Raw genomic sequence first — 16,651 nt, forward strand, 5'->3', positions numbered from 1 at the left:
ACTGGGTCTAAATTCTGACAACTATATGTTTTAGAGGTTATTTAAAATAACACTTCAGAACAATGAAAGAATGCACAATTTCACAAGTGAAACTGAATCAAACCCTTTTTCAAACCAAAACTTTACAAAAATTAGGCAGGCTGACACATTGAAATAATGAATTACGATTATGTTATTGTCCTGGCAGACTTTTGTCAGTGTTGGTCGACTACTGAGGTCCAGACTGAAATAACATAAAAGCTACAAGATGGATTGACATCAAATATATCTGATGATCTGATTATGTTTTAGTAAACATTCAAATCAAAGTTATTTAATTCATGAAGTACCACATAATCTTCTCAATTTATTGCTATTAATTTGGATTTGAATATCCTATTTCTCAGAGGATGAAATGAGTTTCTTCAACTGTTCCACACATTTTACCAAATCAGCTTGAACTTAGGTTTTGAAAGGTGCTATATAAGTAAAACAAAATTTTATTTACTTTGATCCTACGTCATCTTCAGGTCAACAGAACTTTGGTGTATGGCTAAATATCTGCAAAACTAATGTCAAAGCTGTATGTTGTACTCATTGCTAAACACTAAATGTTAGCACACATTCAACTAAGACTGTAAGCAAAGCAAAAACTGGAAAAGCACTCATAGAGCACAGTACTCCACCAAGGTTGTTCATTCCCCTATATGGCATTGTCAGAGATGAAGTATTTTTTTTGGGAAATGCAGCATTTGTTTATTTATTAGTTATTGATGAACACAAATCACGGGACTATAAAATGGGGCCATGTAATATACACATGGACAAAATTTTTGGTACCCTTCGGTTAATGAAAGAAAACCCTACAATGGTGACAGGAATAATTTGAATCTGACAAAAGTAATAATAAATGAAAATTCTATGAAAATTAACCAATGAAAATCAGACATTGCTTTTGAACCGTGGTTGAACAGAATTATTTTAAAAAATAAACTCATGAAACAGGCCTGGGTAAAAATGATGGTACCGGTACCCTTAACGTAATATTTTGCTGCACAACCTTTTGAGGCAATTGCTGCAATCAAACGATTTCTGTAACTGTCAGTGAGACTTCTGCACCTCTCAGCAGGTATTCTGGTCCACTCCTCATGAGCAGACTGCTCCAGTTGTCTCAGGTTTGAAGGGTTCCTTCTCCAGACGCCATGTTTCAGCCGCTTCCACAGATGTTCAGTAGGATTTAGATCAGGGCTCATAGAAGGTCACTTCAGAATAGTCCAGTGTTTTCCTGTTTTTAGTTGTGTGTTTTGGCTCATTATCCTGTTGCAAGACCCATGACCTCTGACTGAGACCAAGCTTTCTGACACTGGGCAGCACATTTCTCTCTAGAATACCTTGATAGTCATGAGATTTCATTGTACCTGCACAGATTCAAGACACCCTGTACCAGATGCAGCAAAGCAGCCCCAGAACATAACAGAGCCTCCTCCATGTTTCACAGTAGGGACAGTGTTCTTTTCTTGATATGCTTCATTTTTGTGTCTGTGAACATAGAGCTGATGTGCCTTGACCAAAAAGTTCCAGTTTTGTGTCATCTGTCCATAGGACATTCTCCCAGAAGCTTTGTGGCTTGTCAACATGCAGTTTGGCAAATTCCAGTCTGGCTTTTTTATGATTTGTTTTCAACAATGGTGTCCTCCTTGGTCGTCTCCCATGAAGTCCACTTTGGCTCAAACAACGACGGATGGTGTGATCTGACACTGATGTACCTTGACCTTGGAGTTCTCCTTTAATGTCTTTAGAGGTTTTTCTGGGCTCTTTTGTTACCATTCGTATTATCCGTCTCTTCCATTTGTCATCAATTTTCCTCCTGTGGCCACATCCAGGGAGGTTGTCTACAGTCCCATAGATCTTAAATTTCTGAATAATATGTGCAACTGTAGTCACAGGAACATCAAGCTGCTTGGAGATGGTCTTATAGCCTTTACCTTTAACATGCTTGTCTATAATGTTCTTTCTAATCTCCTGAGACAACTCTCTCCTTGGCTTCCTCTGGTCCATGTTTAGTGTGGTACACACCATGTCACCAAACAGCACAGTGACTACTGTAACCCTATAAATAGGCCGACTGGCTGATTACAAGTTTGTAGACACCTGTGATGCTAATTAGAGGACACACCTTGATTGAACATGTCCCTATGGTCACATTATTTTCATTTTTTCTAAGGGTACCGTCATTTTTGTCTAGGCCTGTTTCATGAGTTTATTTTTTAAAATAATTCTGTTGAACCACGTTTCAAAGCAACGTCTGATTTTCATTGGTTAATTTTCATAGAATTTTTATTTATTATTACTTTTGCCAGATTCAAATTATTTCTGTGACCATTGTGGGTTTTTCTTTCATTAACTGAGAGGTACCAACAATTTTGTCTACGTGTGTATACAATGATTGCACTGTGTGGAGATATGCAGATATTTACATCTATGCACTGACAGGTTCATGGGGAATTGAAACAAGAGCAACAGGTGTTCAGCTAGACACAAAGCTGTGTTCAGGTTGTAACTGTAGTAAATGTAGTATAAATTCAACATTTAGTTATTTTTCTTTCCAAACAAGCAACTGGCATTGTTGGAAAAATCAAGTTGTGCAGTTTCAGTGTACATGATCTACACCTTCCTGCAATAAATACTACGAGAGCAATTCAACCAAGACGGAAGGATACGAATTTGGATGTAAACTGTGTCCTTCAGACGCTAAGGGTTCACATTAAAGACTTCAGGAGGGCTCTAGTGGCAGTGAGGTTATGACACCAATAATAATACAACAGGAGGTAACTAAGGTTTTCATGAGCAAACTACTTAAAAGCTGTGGGGATTACAAACCCCCTTTCTGACCAGAATGAAACAGACTCAAAATAAGTAAAAAATACAAAATGTTTAGTGTTCGATTGCAGTATATTGACATTACTATGTACCGCCCCCTCAAGTTAAAGCTAAGAGGAGCCAAAAACATTATACTATAGTTAATTAATAGTGCAGAAAATTACCTAAAATAACATATTTGTTCTTTTAAAATAACTTTTAACTCAAATTTCAAGTAGGCTGTATGAAAATAAAAGGCACAGGATCCAGCAGCACATCCGCATGTGCATTTATGCAGAATTTGCATTAATTTCCTAATGTAAATCTTATTTTCTTATTTTGCTATTCTCTTGTTCATATACCATATGAGGCAATGGTATCATTGTACTTGAAAGACCACTAAAGCAAATTAAATTTCTTTTTTGGAACAAGCCTCCTATGGAAAAAGACATGCAGATTGCCCGCCAAAGTTTTCATCTACTTTTTAATACACTTTAGGTTTTCTTGAGACCTGGCAGCCATAACACAAAGTGCATCTGGAGGCTTGTTAAGACTTTTGCAGAAGTCATTTAACATGTCATCTTCACCACTTACGAGGAATTAAAGCAGCTCAGGTTACAGACTTTAAAGAGACACTATAACAGCATAAAAACATTTCATAACACCATTTAGTTCCAGACAGCAGCTGTGTGTGACATTAAGGATCAGGGTTGAACTGGAAACTTGGTGCTTTTCGGAGGATTTTCTTGACTAATGAGACGACAAATGGAGTTTGAAAGGTTAAGCTGGGATTTTAAAAAGTTAAAAAAGAGCGAGTGAGAGATGGACACACACAGTTACTCGATGTTTTTTCAGTGTCTTACATAAGAGGAGGTAAATGACAGGATTAAATGTACCCACTTAACCTTTAATCACAGCAAAACACCCACATTAAACAAGACAAATGCTACACCACCTCCATATGTGTTACCTACTTTTGTTCACTTTGGATAAGCTCAGCTGTCTTTTTGTCTTTAATTCACACTTACATAAATTTCTCATTTATGTAATGCAGATTTAATACTGCCATTGGTTGGAACACCAGTTAAAATACATTTTTCATCACCATTTTCTTTAAATTGTTTAGTTTCTCTCTGCTGATTACTTTTTATCTGCTGCTGTAAAGAAAAGACTTCAAAAATCTCTTCTTATCTGACCTCCTCGACTCAAATCCTACAGAATACAAACAATACAGAAGGAAAAAAGAAAATTGAAAGTTACGTGATTACAGCACTTTTCAGTCTGAGGCCAACATTTAGATTCATTGATCAGATTTTATTAGATTTTTTTTAAGTTATTTTGTTATTCGAGCAGAAAGATGGAGAGAATCGAAGATGGAGAGAGATGAAAACCCATTCACTGTGTCCTTGTACATCCAGCAGATTCTCAGGTAGTTAATGGTTGTTTTCAGAAGGAAACCTCACATCTCTGTAAAATGTGTGGTGCCCAAAATGTTTGTTTACACTCATGTGACAAAGACTCTACTTGCCATCTACATCATAACTCTTGTCTGTTTGTAAATGTGGAAGCAGCTTAATGATAATAAAAAACCACAAAGTCTGCAGATGGGTGAGGTCGGGGTGGATCGATGGGTCAGCAAAACTTTGCCATCACCAAGACTTCAGCACAGTTCCTTTGAGCCATACCAGCTATCATTCACTAACTCTAACCAAGTGTTATTTTTAACCCAGACATCTTGTTTCCTAACAAAGCTATACTGGGCCTAAACCTAACCAAACATTAACCACTGTGGTAGGATGGATTTATTTATCTGTATATTTGTGGCCTGGGGTGGAGTTTAAAGATGCTGACAAAATTTGTCATCTTGATATGGGCAACAGATCTAAAAACACTAGCAGCTGTATTGCAATAGATCTGACGTTGCTCTTATAAATGTCGGTACAGACGATCTTACAGCACAGCTGCTGTCATTAAACTCTGTTTACACTGCACCGATGACAACACCAATGACTTTATCTGCAGCTTTACAGCTCGGTAATGAATGTTGGTTCAAATAGTATTTATGAGCCCTGATCAGATTTTACACCTCCGATGTCTGATAACAGAAACAAGAAAATATGTAAATGACTACATTGACTATATTCTGAATTCAGCTACAACAAATCAGTGTAGATGACACTCTGTGTTTACAAACATCTAATAAATCAAACTCAATTACAGCCATTTGACCACATTCATAGGTCACAAGCCAGTCCAGCAAAAGCAGACCGAGCAACAGATTTAGAAATGAAATGTACGAATTAAACCAGCCTTACACCATTTCCCAATATCCCACCTACAAACTGGTAATCATAAAAGAAGTGTGAAACGTCTCACCTCACTCATACTCATTTCTACTTTCAATATGAGCGCTACAAATTAACCATTAATCATCTTTTTTTGCATTTGAAAATGATGACCGAGATACCACTGCGCTGGTGGATTACAGATACACATCATAAATGGCACATGTGCTATAAACAGCCATAGTTTAGCAGAATAGTTGCACTTATAAAGACATCCATCCAGGTGCGCCCCTGTCCTTTGCTGTTCTCCCCACTGATGGGTATAGTAAATGGAGGAGTCGCCACTTTATCACTATAACAATGGAAGTCGGAGGCAGTGGAAACAAAGTTTGTGCACATGGGCCTGATTTCACAAAGACTGAGATTTATAAACCAGAGCCAGGCATATGTGCAGCTTTACAAATCTGACAAAAAGAATGTGCAAGCATATTTTTGTCTTTGCGTGTGTATATACTTTCAGTCGTGCATCTTTACGGAGTTTTATGCATCTGGCGTCTGGTGCATAAAGACAGCAGTGTAGCAGTGGGAAAAATATTTGCTTTTGATGTAAACAACGTGTAAGTCGTAAGCTTTCCATTCAACAATAACAGCATTTTAAGCATAGGCGGGTTGAGCGTCCATATAACAACACTGACATCTCTCTCTCTCTGCGCTACAAGCATTCACTCCCCCTTAACCACCGCCTGGCCTTGGTAACCATGGAAACCAGCACAGTGGAGGACGCGGCTCCCTCGCATCACCGTGGCTACGGCGAGAGATGCTGCTATAAACGATAGCACAGGGACCCATGGGTTGTAACGACTTTTGATGAACATTTACAATTAACGTGTAAATGAGGGAGAAGAATGCAAGAAGTGTGTTTTCTTTTACAACAATGTGATATACTGTAAATGTGGCTGAAGTAATGGTGTCCATTTGATTTTTCTCTTACATTTTCATTTTAATAGGTGCTTTGAATGTTTTTTAAGACACTGCTAAACATGTGATATTCTATAGAATCTCACAAAAACAAGCACAGTGATTTAATAACGCTGTGTATTATTGCTGAGCTTGAAAAAAAAGTGTCATTAATAACTATTTGCCACTGGAGAACTCCTCCGTTATTATTTATCTAAATCATTGAATTTGACATTTAAATATATACTCCATGGTCTATGCAACAGCTTTCATAAAAACATTTTGAAATGTTAATGTGACATTGAGATTTTCCCCAGACATTTTTAGGTGATGACAGGAAAATGCGTCCAAATGTGGCCTGCACTACAAGACAGATCAGCATGATATATCGCTTCAGCATCGACATTGCAATGTGCACAATGCTCATATTGCAGGATGTGTGGTTGGAAGTAAAACAAATGAACTCAAAAGCATTGTGCTACAACTTTTGGACTAATAAAGTCTGTCTGCTTAAACATTATTTGCTTCAAATTATACATTGTTCTTTTAAACTTCATTTAAAAGAGTTTGTTTACATGCTGGCTCCACATGTGCACAGCAAAATAAGCAAGGAACAACAGAGAAACACTGCAAAGGAAGATTTGGTTGGAAGAATAAAAGCAAGATCAGTTGTATGGAACTATTTCAGCTACAGAAAGGATGGAGGTATGCTCTATCAGCACTGTTTTGGAATTGTTTGACCATTTCAGCAGCACAAAGCTCTGTATGATGAAAGTCGGACTGAAATCTGTTCAAACCAACAAACTACTTGCCAGTGATACACCTTATAGAAAGGCTCTAAATGGCAAAGAGAAATCACCGATGTTATAACTTTCCACCTCACAAAAGACATGATACAACTTTACACAGTTATCAGTTTTGATCCAGTCACTTCACAAGCGGTATGTAGTATCACGACAAACCTATTTTTCTGAAGTTGCCATCCAAGAGGTGTATGAACAATGAAAAGCACAAGTTGAAACAGAGCTGTCACAAGTGGAATATCATCCAGCTACAACGCACGAATGATCCAGCTGAACTTTACCGATGAGGACTAACAAACTAACTGAAAAGTGACTATTCGCAAACAGCAGTTATCCCAAATGATAACACAAATTACAACATCGCAATGGGGATGAAAGAAGCGTTGGCTGCTTGAGGCCTCAATGAGAGACGTGAAGTTTTTATCGCAACAGACCACGTGGTGAACGTGATGAACAGGTGGACCAGGCTGGGGAGTTGTGGCCACAAACTGCATCTTTCAGTTGGTAAGTTACGCTTATAAACACGTCATATTTACTGAGCTTTTCATATCACAGAAAACAAAATACCGCAGTGGCAGTCTCATCAGTGCAAAGGGTTCATCAGTGCCACTCACATATAACGCAGAGTCATTAGACTTCATGTTGACTGAAAATATTGAGCAAAGTGTTTCATTACACAATCCAGGATGAGACTGTGTTTGTATGCATGGAGGGGCGAGGTGGTGGGAATGGTGGTAACCTAAAGGGGAGGGGATCTTCCCTACAACTCCCCTTTCCTTTCACACATGCAAACACATAAACATGGTAGTAGAGAAGTGGCATAACTGCAGTAAATCTGACCTGACGCTTCCATCCACCCACAGATGGAGCGCTCAGCTCCACGGTGTGGACACAAAAGGAGGAAAAAGAAAATTCCAATGATAATGTCATTTTGTAGGCCAACCCGGGACTTGTTTCCACCATGTCGTCCCACAGAAGGTTCTTACTAAGGTGTCTAGTTTCAGTTTTTAAAACAGCCAGGTCAACTAGATATCAACTACATTCACATATATTTAATGACCATATTAATCTACTGTACTGTACTTTATTAATACCTGGACTAATCTATAAAAAAAGTCTGCAGATGTCAGACTTTGTGTAAGTGTTAAAAGATAAATGTCTAAAACGTTAACATGTTTGGATCGTCTGGGATGTTTGCGCGACATGCTTATTCATCCAAAAGTTCTGACCACTGCAGAGAAAAATACAGGTATTTTCCCAAGTAAAGTGACCACGCCCACCTTTAAGGCAGGTTCACCTAGTGCTGAACACTGACTATTAAACAGTATAATAGTTAGTGTTTTATCAAATGTATAAGAGTTACACTGAGATAACTATTGTGGTTTATTTCAACCTGCTGTATTTCCTAATAATGTGGCTCTACGCATCAGGCAAAGGGATACAAAGAGTTGCATAAAAAGGTATGCAGCTTCCATACACCGATCAACCACAACATTATGACAACTGACAGGTGAAGTGAATAACATCGATCATCTTGTTATCATGCAATGTTCTTGTAGGAAACCTTGAGTCCTGACATTAATGTGGATGTTTGACATGTAGCACCCACCTAAACATTGCAGATCAAGCAATGCCCCCCGCCCCTATCTCCCATGGCAACAGCAGTCCTTGATGCCATTTTCCACCCTCAGCAGGACAATGCAACCATTATTATATTTTCTATTCTTCAAAATAGCCACAACATGCTTTGACTTATTTCACACTTTTTTTGTTTACTACATAATTTTGTATGTGCTCATTCAAAGTTTTGATGCCTTCAGTGAGAATCCACAATGCAAAAAGTCATGAAAATAAAGAAAAACCATTAAATGAGAAAGTGTGTCCAAGCTTATGACTGGTAGTGTAAGTCCTTTAAGTTCTACAGGGTTTGTAGACATGTTCCCAGCCTGAGACCTTTATCAGTTCTATCTTCATCACACACAGTGAGATCGGCGAGCAGCACTGGGAAGCAAACTGACCACCCTGCTGCTGCTCCAACACAGCACACAGCTGTGAAACAGGAAGAGCAGAGCGCTGACACAGCAACACCAACCAGGAAGTGACATTCCCTGTGAAAAGACTTTTCCTCTGCTGAGGCTGTAGGGACAGTCAGCAACGAGAAATGACAACAAAATATGTGATGTCAAAGATGCAAACAAACACTGAATGGATGACCAGCCAGTTCACTAATCGAGCAACCGATGACAGCAGAAGGTGTTACTGGAAGAAGTTCAAATGAGAGCATCCCTGGGCTTTAATCTCTCTGTTATCATCTTATCATACCCTACAAAACAGGTGAACCATCTCCCATTTGGCTTGCTGCAGTGTATGTGTGTGTGTATATGTGTGTGTGTGTGTGTGTGTGTGTGTGTGTGTGTGTGTGTGTGTGTGTGTGTGTGTGTGTGTTGGTAGACTGTGCACAGGAATGTATCTAGTGCCGTAAACACAGGTGGTGCGTTCAGTGCAGGCGGTGAAACCAGAAAACCAGTAGATGGTGAGAGATAAGGCTGAGCTCAGAGCGGATGTCTGCTGCACTACAAGAGAAGCCTAAGAATCGCATCTGACATGAAGCTACAGCAGGTTCACACACACTTTGTCTGCGATGCTAAGTTGATGGCTTTGCAATAACTGCTCACAATCATTTTTTTTTTACAGAGACAAAATTCATTTATAAATCAAGAAAAACAAAAGGAGTGTTTTCTCAAAGCTGGGACCTGGTCAGACCAGCATTTAAAGATGTGACATAAGGCGGCTTTTCACTGTAGGAACTCGGAAAGGAACAAGGTGGCGCAACTTTTACAGGAGCGGTGCCGTGATTGAAACATTTAACCCTTCTGCTTCCATTTCAGTGTAGGATCCAACAGCTTTGAGCAGGATGTTAACTCTGAGTGTGCCAAAGCAACAACAAATAGCAGTAATTGGACTTAACTTCAGTTCTATAAAACAATTCAGGTTTGTAATGTTAGGACATGTGGGGAATTTTAGGTTAAAGATGTCAATGTTACTGAGGACAAGACTCCTAGAGAAAGTGGACATTAAGGTAGAAAATCAGCCCTTGCTGTCCTCTCTGAGTTCAACCAATCACTACTAGTCTTCTCCAAGTTTAACCAATCAGCATCGAGACCTAAACTGCAGTTTATCATAGCTGCTATTTTCTGCCCAAAAATCAGCCCTGAACAAGCTTCTACAGGGAGGCTTCTTGCAGTTTACTGATTGAAATACGGTTCTGAGGAATAACCAGCTCAATACAGACAAACAGAAAGAAGCCGACATTCACCAACATTAGCATGTTCCCATCTGCTGAGATTGTTAGCAATTAGCTCCCCAGTACTACACTTACCGACTTCAAGAACCCAAGAATCCAAGAGGATGGGATGACTGAGTCACTTTATGATGAGATGAGGCCTTTAACAAGATCTCATAATTATGAGAACTGTAACTCATGGTTACCCTCTTCAGCTGTTGTTCAAACTTTTAGGACCATTTGTGGCATAAAAGTTCCTCTAAGCATTTCATATGCAATCATCCCATGAGAGCACAGATCAGAAGCCAAAATGAAGCTGTCAAAAAAAAATACTGAAATGTTTTACCTTCTGATCTACGATGGAACAGACAAGCTCCCTGACAGCAGACAGCGAAAGCTCTCCGGGGTCGAGGGTGACCGTCTCCCTGGTGAGCCCGATCTGAAGCAGGAAGGAGACGCCATGGATGGAACCCCTTGAGTTGGTGGGGCTGGGGGCCGTCTGGCTGCCGTTGGACAGCCGGCTGCAGATGGTGGCGGGCGGGCTGGGTGATGGCGACGGTGTGGGTGGGGCCACATGTTGAGAGAGGGCGGGGAAAGACCTGGGCGAGGCCGGCGGGGGCGGCGGGCTGTTATCGGCCGACATTGTCTGCTATCTGAGATGTCGTCCTGGCAGGAGAAAGGCCTCGAAGGTGAACGACATCCAAAAACATCAGCCGAGCGTCGCCTGTCCCCTTGTTTGTCTAAGTTCACAATTCTCACCAATGAAATCCTGCAAGGAAAGATTCCTCTCACAGCTGAGCATCTCTGAGGTAAACCATGTAAGTCTGTGAAGTGAAAGCTCAGCCTCCTGAGAGATTCAACTTTAAAGAGTTTTATAACAAAGTTAAATCCTCAATAAATTCTTGGGCCTCCTGCTGAATGTGTTGATTGTGAGCAGCGGCAGCAAGAAAACAAGTGGCAGCGCTGTATTCTCTCTTTGCTCTCTTCACTCAAAGCATCTGTAAAGAATAAAGGCAGAATGTTAAAAAAAAATGTGTCAAAAGTTCCTCTTTCAAAGTGTAAAACCTGTGTAGTAATTATGAATATGTAACTAATTTTTAGTCTTTTGCAAATTCACCTACACAAAAAGTCACACTGGACATGCTGTGAAGGATGACAGAAAATGTCAAAAGTGCAGATAGATCATTTAAAAACTCCTCATCAAATATCAGTGTCATTTCATGTGATACCATCAGAAATGTTGTAGGAACATTATAAAGATTAATTAACTAATTAAGGACGTGGATATGTATTTAAAATATGTCTTGCTCTGATTGCAGAGCAGAATTTTTTGGCAATAAAAAACTACAAAATTTAGCCTCTGTCTGCTGAGTAGTCAAAAATTAATGCCATCCCGTTTTAGTTGGCACCTTTTGTGAAGTTCACCCCATACTAGGATTGAAAAGTTAATCAGTGTCCAATCTAAATTCAAATATGAACATATAATTAGCAAATCACAAAAGCTGCAATTTAGAATATGCGCTATGCTGCATATCTGACCAGGGTTTAAAGTGCTGTGTTAATGGTTTTACAAATTCCTGCCACTCTCTTTTTGTGATGCTTTTGATGGTATCTAAGGTGACTATGCTACATCACTGTTCATGTTTTAAGTATTTTTACACAGTAAATGTTGCTGAGGTAGGATATCTGTCAGGAAAAATCAGAGTTAGATCATTTCCCCAAATCATTCAGGCCTACTTTCATACTGATACTACATCGCTACTTTACTGGAAAGGTTCAGAGAATTTATGAAGTCTTATATGAGTTCTACTTTACAAAGTCAAAACATAGCAACAAGCTACATTACTGATTAAAACTGAGATAGGACCAGATCTTATTCTATTACAGGGCTGCACATTGTTTCAGCATCGGCACTGCAACGTGTGCATGTGCTTTAGATACATCTCAGAAAAATGTGGACAAGTACAAAAAGTAAGGCAAATTAACTCTCCTCCTTAAAATAAGAAGAAGACTTGTACAGTTTTTATATTCCAAGTCTAATCCACAAGCCAAATCACTTGGTTTCCACTTAAATAAATCAGTAAATCTGATAGTAAAACACCTTAAGTAACTCTTTTCAGAATTATTTTTGGTCACACATCCATGCTGTAGTAACTGAGTGGAGACAAAGGGAATCTTTGTGCACAGTCACATAGCTAGCGTCTACTGCAGCCTGCATGTGAGGTGTTTAGGGAACACTGGTAAACTGTAGTTCCTATCAATAAGCACATGTTCCACCAGTGAGGCATGTTGGGTACAATTTTATTTATATTTTGCCTTTAAGACGTTGTCTGAATTCAGGTGAAGATTATTCTAACATCTACTTGATTCAAAAATTTGTACATCAGCAAGAATGTAGAACAACATGGAAGCAAAAACAGTGCTGTTTGTTCAAAAGTTAAAGTGCAACAGTAATATAAAAATATTTTGTCACTGAAGTCGGTGAGTAATTGCAATAATAAACAATAACCACCTGTTCTCTTGAAAGAAAATAATAAGAAAAATGACATCAAAATCCAGGTCCAGGGCCTGAAGGTTGGTTTGAAAAGTAGACCTATATTTTATGTCTCTAGCCCAGTAAAATAAAGACATTTTATTTGTCAAACCCACCTTGAGTGTGTGGACCTGAATTACTTCTGCCATTTTTTGTTTGTAGTTCTTCTGCCCTCCTTTACCACGTCTACAAAAATATCTGCTGCGACTGCACTCTGGCTAGTTAGAGCTAGCTGGTGAGTTAACCTTAGCTAAAATTAATGCTTAACTTTTTCCCTTTTATTTAAAATAAAAAAATAAACATTTTAATGCTCTGGAATACTCATGTCTTATAGACATCACTATGCTATGGAAATAAGGAATTTTTGTACCAAAAAATATTCAAATAACATTAGGTTTTATTATAAAAACTTCAGTGAGCTAGCCTGTTACAGCTAGCTCAGAATTTAGCTTTAGCTAAAGCTAATTTTAGTATTTTGTTTCCTGTTTCTTATATTTTTTAAAAAAAGAAACTTTCTGAATGCTCCAACATGTTAGTAACTGCGCTTAGGTATCATCTAAATATTGTAGCTGCTAAATCATAAAATGGGGGGGAAGAACAGCTAAATTTGTGCTACCTGACGCTAACTACCCTAGCTTAGCACAATATGGATGACTGCTGCCTCTGACTTAAATGAAAATTTTATGGTTTTATTTAAACAAACTAACTTTACAGTATAAACTTAAATGTCTGTAGTTAAAAAACAATTAATTAAATCTGAGCTCATTCACAGTGGCAACAAGAACACATTTTGTTTGTAGATATTGTATTTTTCGGATGCACCATATATTTTCCTAAAATGTGTTTTTAGCTGGCATATTAGCTTCAAAGAGCATAAAACTAGGGTTTTAGAACTTCCTTAATGCACCATACAGTTGTCTTCACACTATTTGGCGTATTTGTGACGTTCTGAGGCAGAACTGTGCCATGATGAGAATTTAAATTCTGCAAGTAAAGTGCATTCATCCTAAGAATTCATAGCATAACAATCGAAAATGGCACTAAATAGCAAACTACATCATGTAAAACTGGCCTAATTTTTCATTTAAATGTCGTAAAGCACACACGTGCTAATTTGCAACCCAGACTATCCCCATGGTTTAACTCTAATTCCGGTAAATTATATTTTTGTGTCTATTTTGGCTGAATTGATCCCGTTAGCTTCTGGTTTAAACAGGCAGGAAAGGCTCGTAATGATGCTTTAAAGTAAGCAGATAAATTATTATTAATATATAATGAAGTGTCATCATTCTATTGTTTCTATTATTTTACTATCATTTCTGTACAGTGAAAAATCTCCAATCTAAACTCTCATATCATGTCTATGGTAAATCGTAAATAAGCCTCCTGCAGATTATTAAAGTAAAATTTAGGATGTTTGTTCATTAACATCCATTTGACTTGTAACCATGAACATAACTTTACTTCGTAGCTGGGATGCTGAATACTGCAGCTGTGTGAGCACATCTGGATTTTCGCTCAGGACGAGATGTGATAACAGAAAACTTGGTATCTACTGAACTCAGTGAAGTCTGCTAGAACACGATCAACAGGCTGTAGCTGACTTAAAAACACTCCCACGGGGTGAAAAGAGAAGTTAAAGCCATCATGACCGACCTCTGAGAGCACAGTGGTTTCTCCGCTTCCACAAACGACAAGAAAATGTGCGTTAAAGTCTCCTCCAGCTCGCACCGCTACACGGCCGAGTTCAGCCGACACGGTCCCGGTCTGTCCGCTCCGGTCGGTCCTCCGGGGCTGGAAGCGACGAGCAAACCTGGCTGAGAGAACCGTTTGACTTTCTGTGGACTCTTTTTGTCGGTAAACTTCCCCGAGAAGCGGCGATCGGACCGAGCAGCTGCAGCTCCGTGAGGCTCTGATGACTGAGAGCCGCCGACACGCAGAGAGAAGCTCACCGGAGAGGAGCCGCGGCGGGAAGAGGAGGTCTCACTCTGACCTGATACATGACAACACAGCAAACCCATCCCACCACAGTGGAAAGCCTCAGAAAACAAACAAACAAGCAAACAAACAAACAGACTAACTAGCTAACTAACTAACTAACTAAGTAATTACTGACTAACTTACTACTAACTAGCTAACTAACTACTAAATACTAACGAACTAACTAGCTAACCACAAATGAACTACTAACTAGCTAACTACTAACTAGCTAACTACTGACTAGCTAACTGAGTAACTACTAACTATTGACTGACTACTAACTAACAACTAACTAATTAAGTAACTATTGACTGACTACTAACTAATTACAAACTAATTACTGACTAACTTACTACTAACTAGCTAACTAACTACTAAATACTAACGAACTAACTAGCTAACCACAAACAAACTACTAACTAGCTAACTACTACCTAACTGCTAACTAAAGAAAGAAAGAAAGAAAGAAAGATCATTTAGTCAAATTACTGTTCTGACAGATTAGAGGTTATGGTAATGGTAGGTCAAATTGTAATTAACTGTATATTCATCTAACTTACAAACATGAATTGTACTGCTGCCTTAAAAATGTGACATTACTGAATTTTGGATAATCGATTAACTCAAAGTCATGTTCTGAAAAATGTAAATTAGTTGAGTCAGATCACCTGAACTTTGAAAATAACTTTGATAAACTTAAGATAAGTTGAATCGACTAACTGGCTACACAGTTTTTCTTCATTTAACATTGAGAATTTACAATCTCATGGAAGGTTCTTCTTGTTTTACTGAGATATATTAAAAGTATAATTGTATAAGGGCTGAATAACCTCTGTCATATTTAGAACATTTCTGATTATGATGAAAAGAAACACCCCGAAATTAATTTAACAAAGACACATTGCATGTTTCCATCATGTCTGTTTTCTCAAACTCCAAAAAATAATCATATTTTCACTTCTCCAACAATGCATCATGGGAAGTCTGCTTTGTTACTCGTTATTTACGAGTAACAAAGCAGACTCGTACATATAATTTACTGAGTTGAGTGAAATTTCAGCAGTTCATTTATTCAGCTGATAAGAAGTCAAAACAGTCCAAATAAAGCGGTTTGACATTTTAAGTTTGATGAATTAATTGACACTGTAATTTAAACAGAAACAATTAGTTAATTTAGTAAGTTTCTTTGTAATGTTTTGCAGTGTAGGTTGTACATATTCTATAAAAGGATAGAATCTGTTTCTCGTACACAATTTACTATGTATTCTTCTGATAAACTGGATAAATTTATAATGTTTTTGTCAAAATGTATTTCAACCTGTCAAGCTGAAAGTTTTCCATTAACCAAACAAATGTTCCTTGGTATGTTCATCCACAATCAATAAGTTTGTAGCAGTTATGTTACCTACAAATATAAATCATTGATTGTTGAACTAACTTGCATAATGATAAATAATGGGTTGGGGTTAGGATCTATGGTAAGCTAAGCTAACCAACGTTTAGCTCTGTCATGTAAAAGGCAACAAAAAATGCAACAACAAAAACAATACATGTTTCAACTCTGGCTAAGGTGTATGCTCAGTGTGAAATGTCTTAATAGTGCTTCAGCAAAAGACAGAAACAGAGATATATGAGCTGACACAAGAAAAATTTATGCTTGAAATTAAAATCAAAGTCAAATTTTGTCAAGATAATTTAAACACGAGGAGTTAAAACAGAGCGCTGCACAATTAAAATAGCAGCCACAAAATATAATAAAAGACAATGATTAGAAGATAGTTCATAAATATTTGAAAGGTGGCTAAGGTTAGAGATTAAGTTGGATTATTGTTAGGGTTAAGTTTCAGGATACTAGAGTTTAAGAGCTACACTGCAACAGTTCCATCAACTCTATTTCTGTGCCTGGATCTCGGAACATCCAAGAACATCTGGTGGCTCATTCTCTGACTGGGCTTTGAAGATGTGAGAGTTT

General features: G+C 38.2%; 1 protein-coding gene across 1 annotated transcript in view; it reads right to left on the bottom strand.

Moving 5' to 3' along the window:
• LOC111583185 (serine/threonine-protein kinase D3-like) overlaps nucleotides 1-14,659 on the bottom strand; it is a 59,749-nt gene extending 45,090 nt beyond the window's left edge. Inside the window, exons 1-2 of the mRNA XM_023292150.3 lie at nucleotides 14,356-14,659; nucleotides 10,513-11,164 (exon numbers count right to left, since the gene is read on the bottom strand). Of these exons, the coding sequence (XP_023147918.2) occupies nucleotides 10,513-10,809 (297 nt within the window). The 5' untranslated portion in view covers nucleotides 10,810-11,164; nucleotides 14,356-14,659. The remainder of the gene's footprint in view (nucleotides 1-10,512; nucleotides 11,165-14,355) is intronic.
• Between the last annotated feature and the right edge of the window lie 1,992 nt (nucleotides 14,660-16,651).

This window comes from Amphiprion ocellaris, chromosome 12, assembly GCF_022539595.1.
Source record: "Amphiprion ocellaris isolate individual 3 ecotype Okinawa chromosome 12, ASM2253959v1, whole genome shotgun sequence".
Classification (NCBI taxonomy): Eukaryota; Metazoa; Chordata; class Actinopteri; family Pomacentridae; genus Amphiprion; species Amphiprion ocellaris.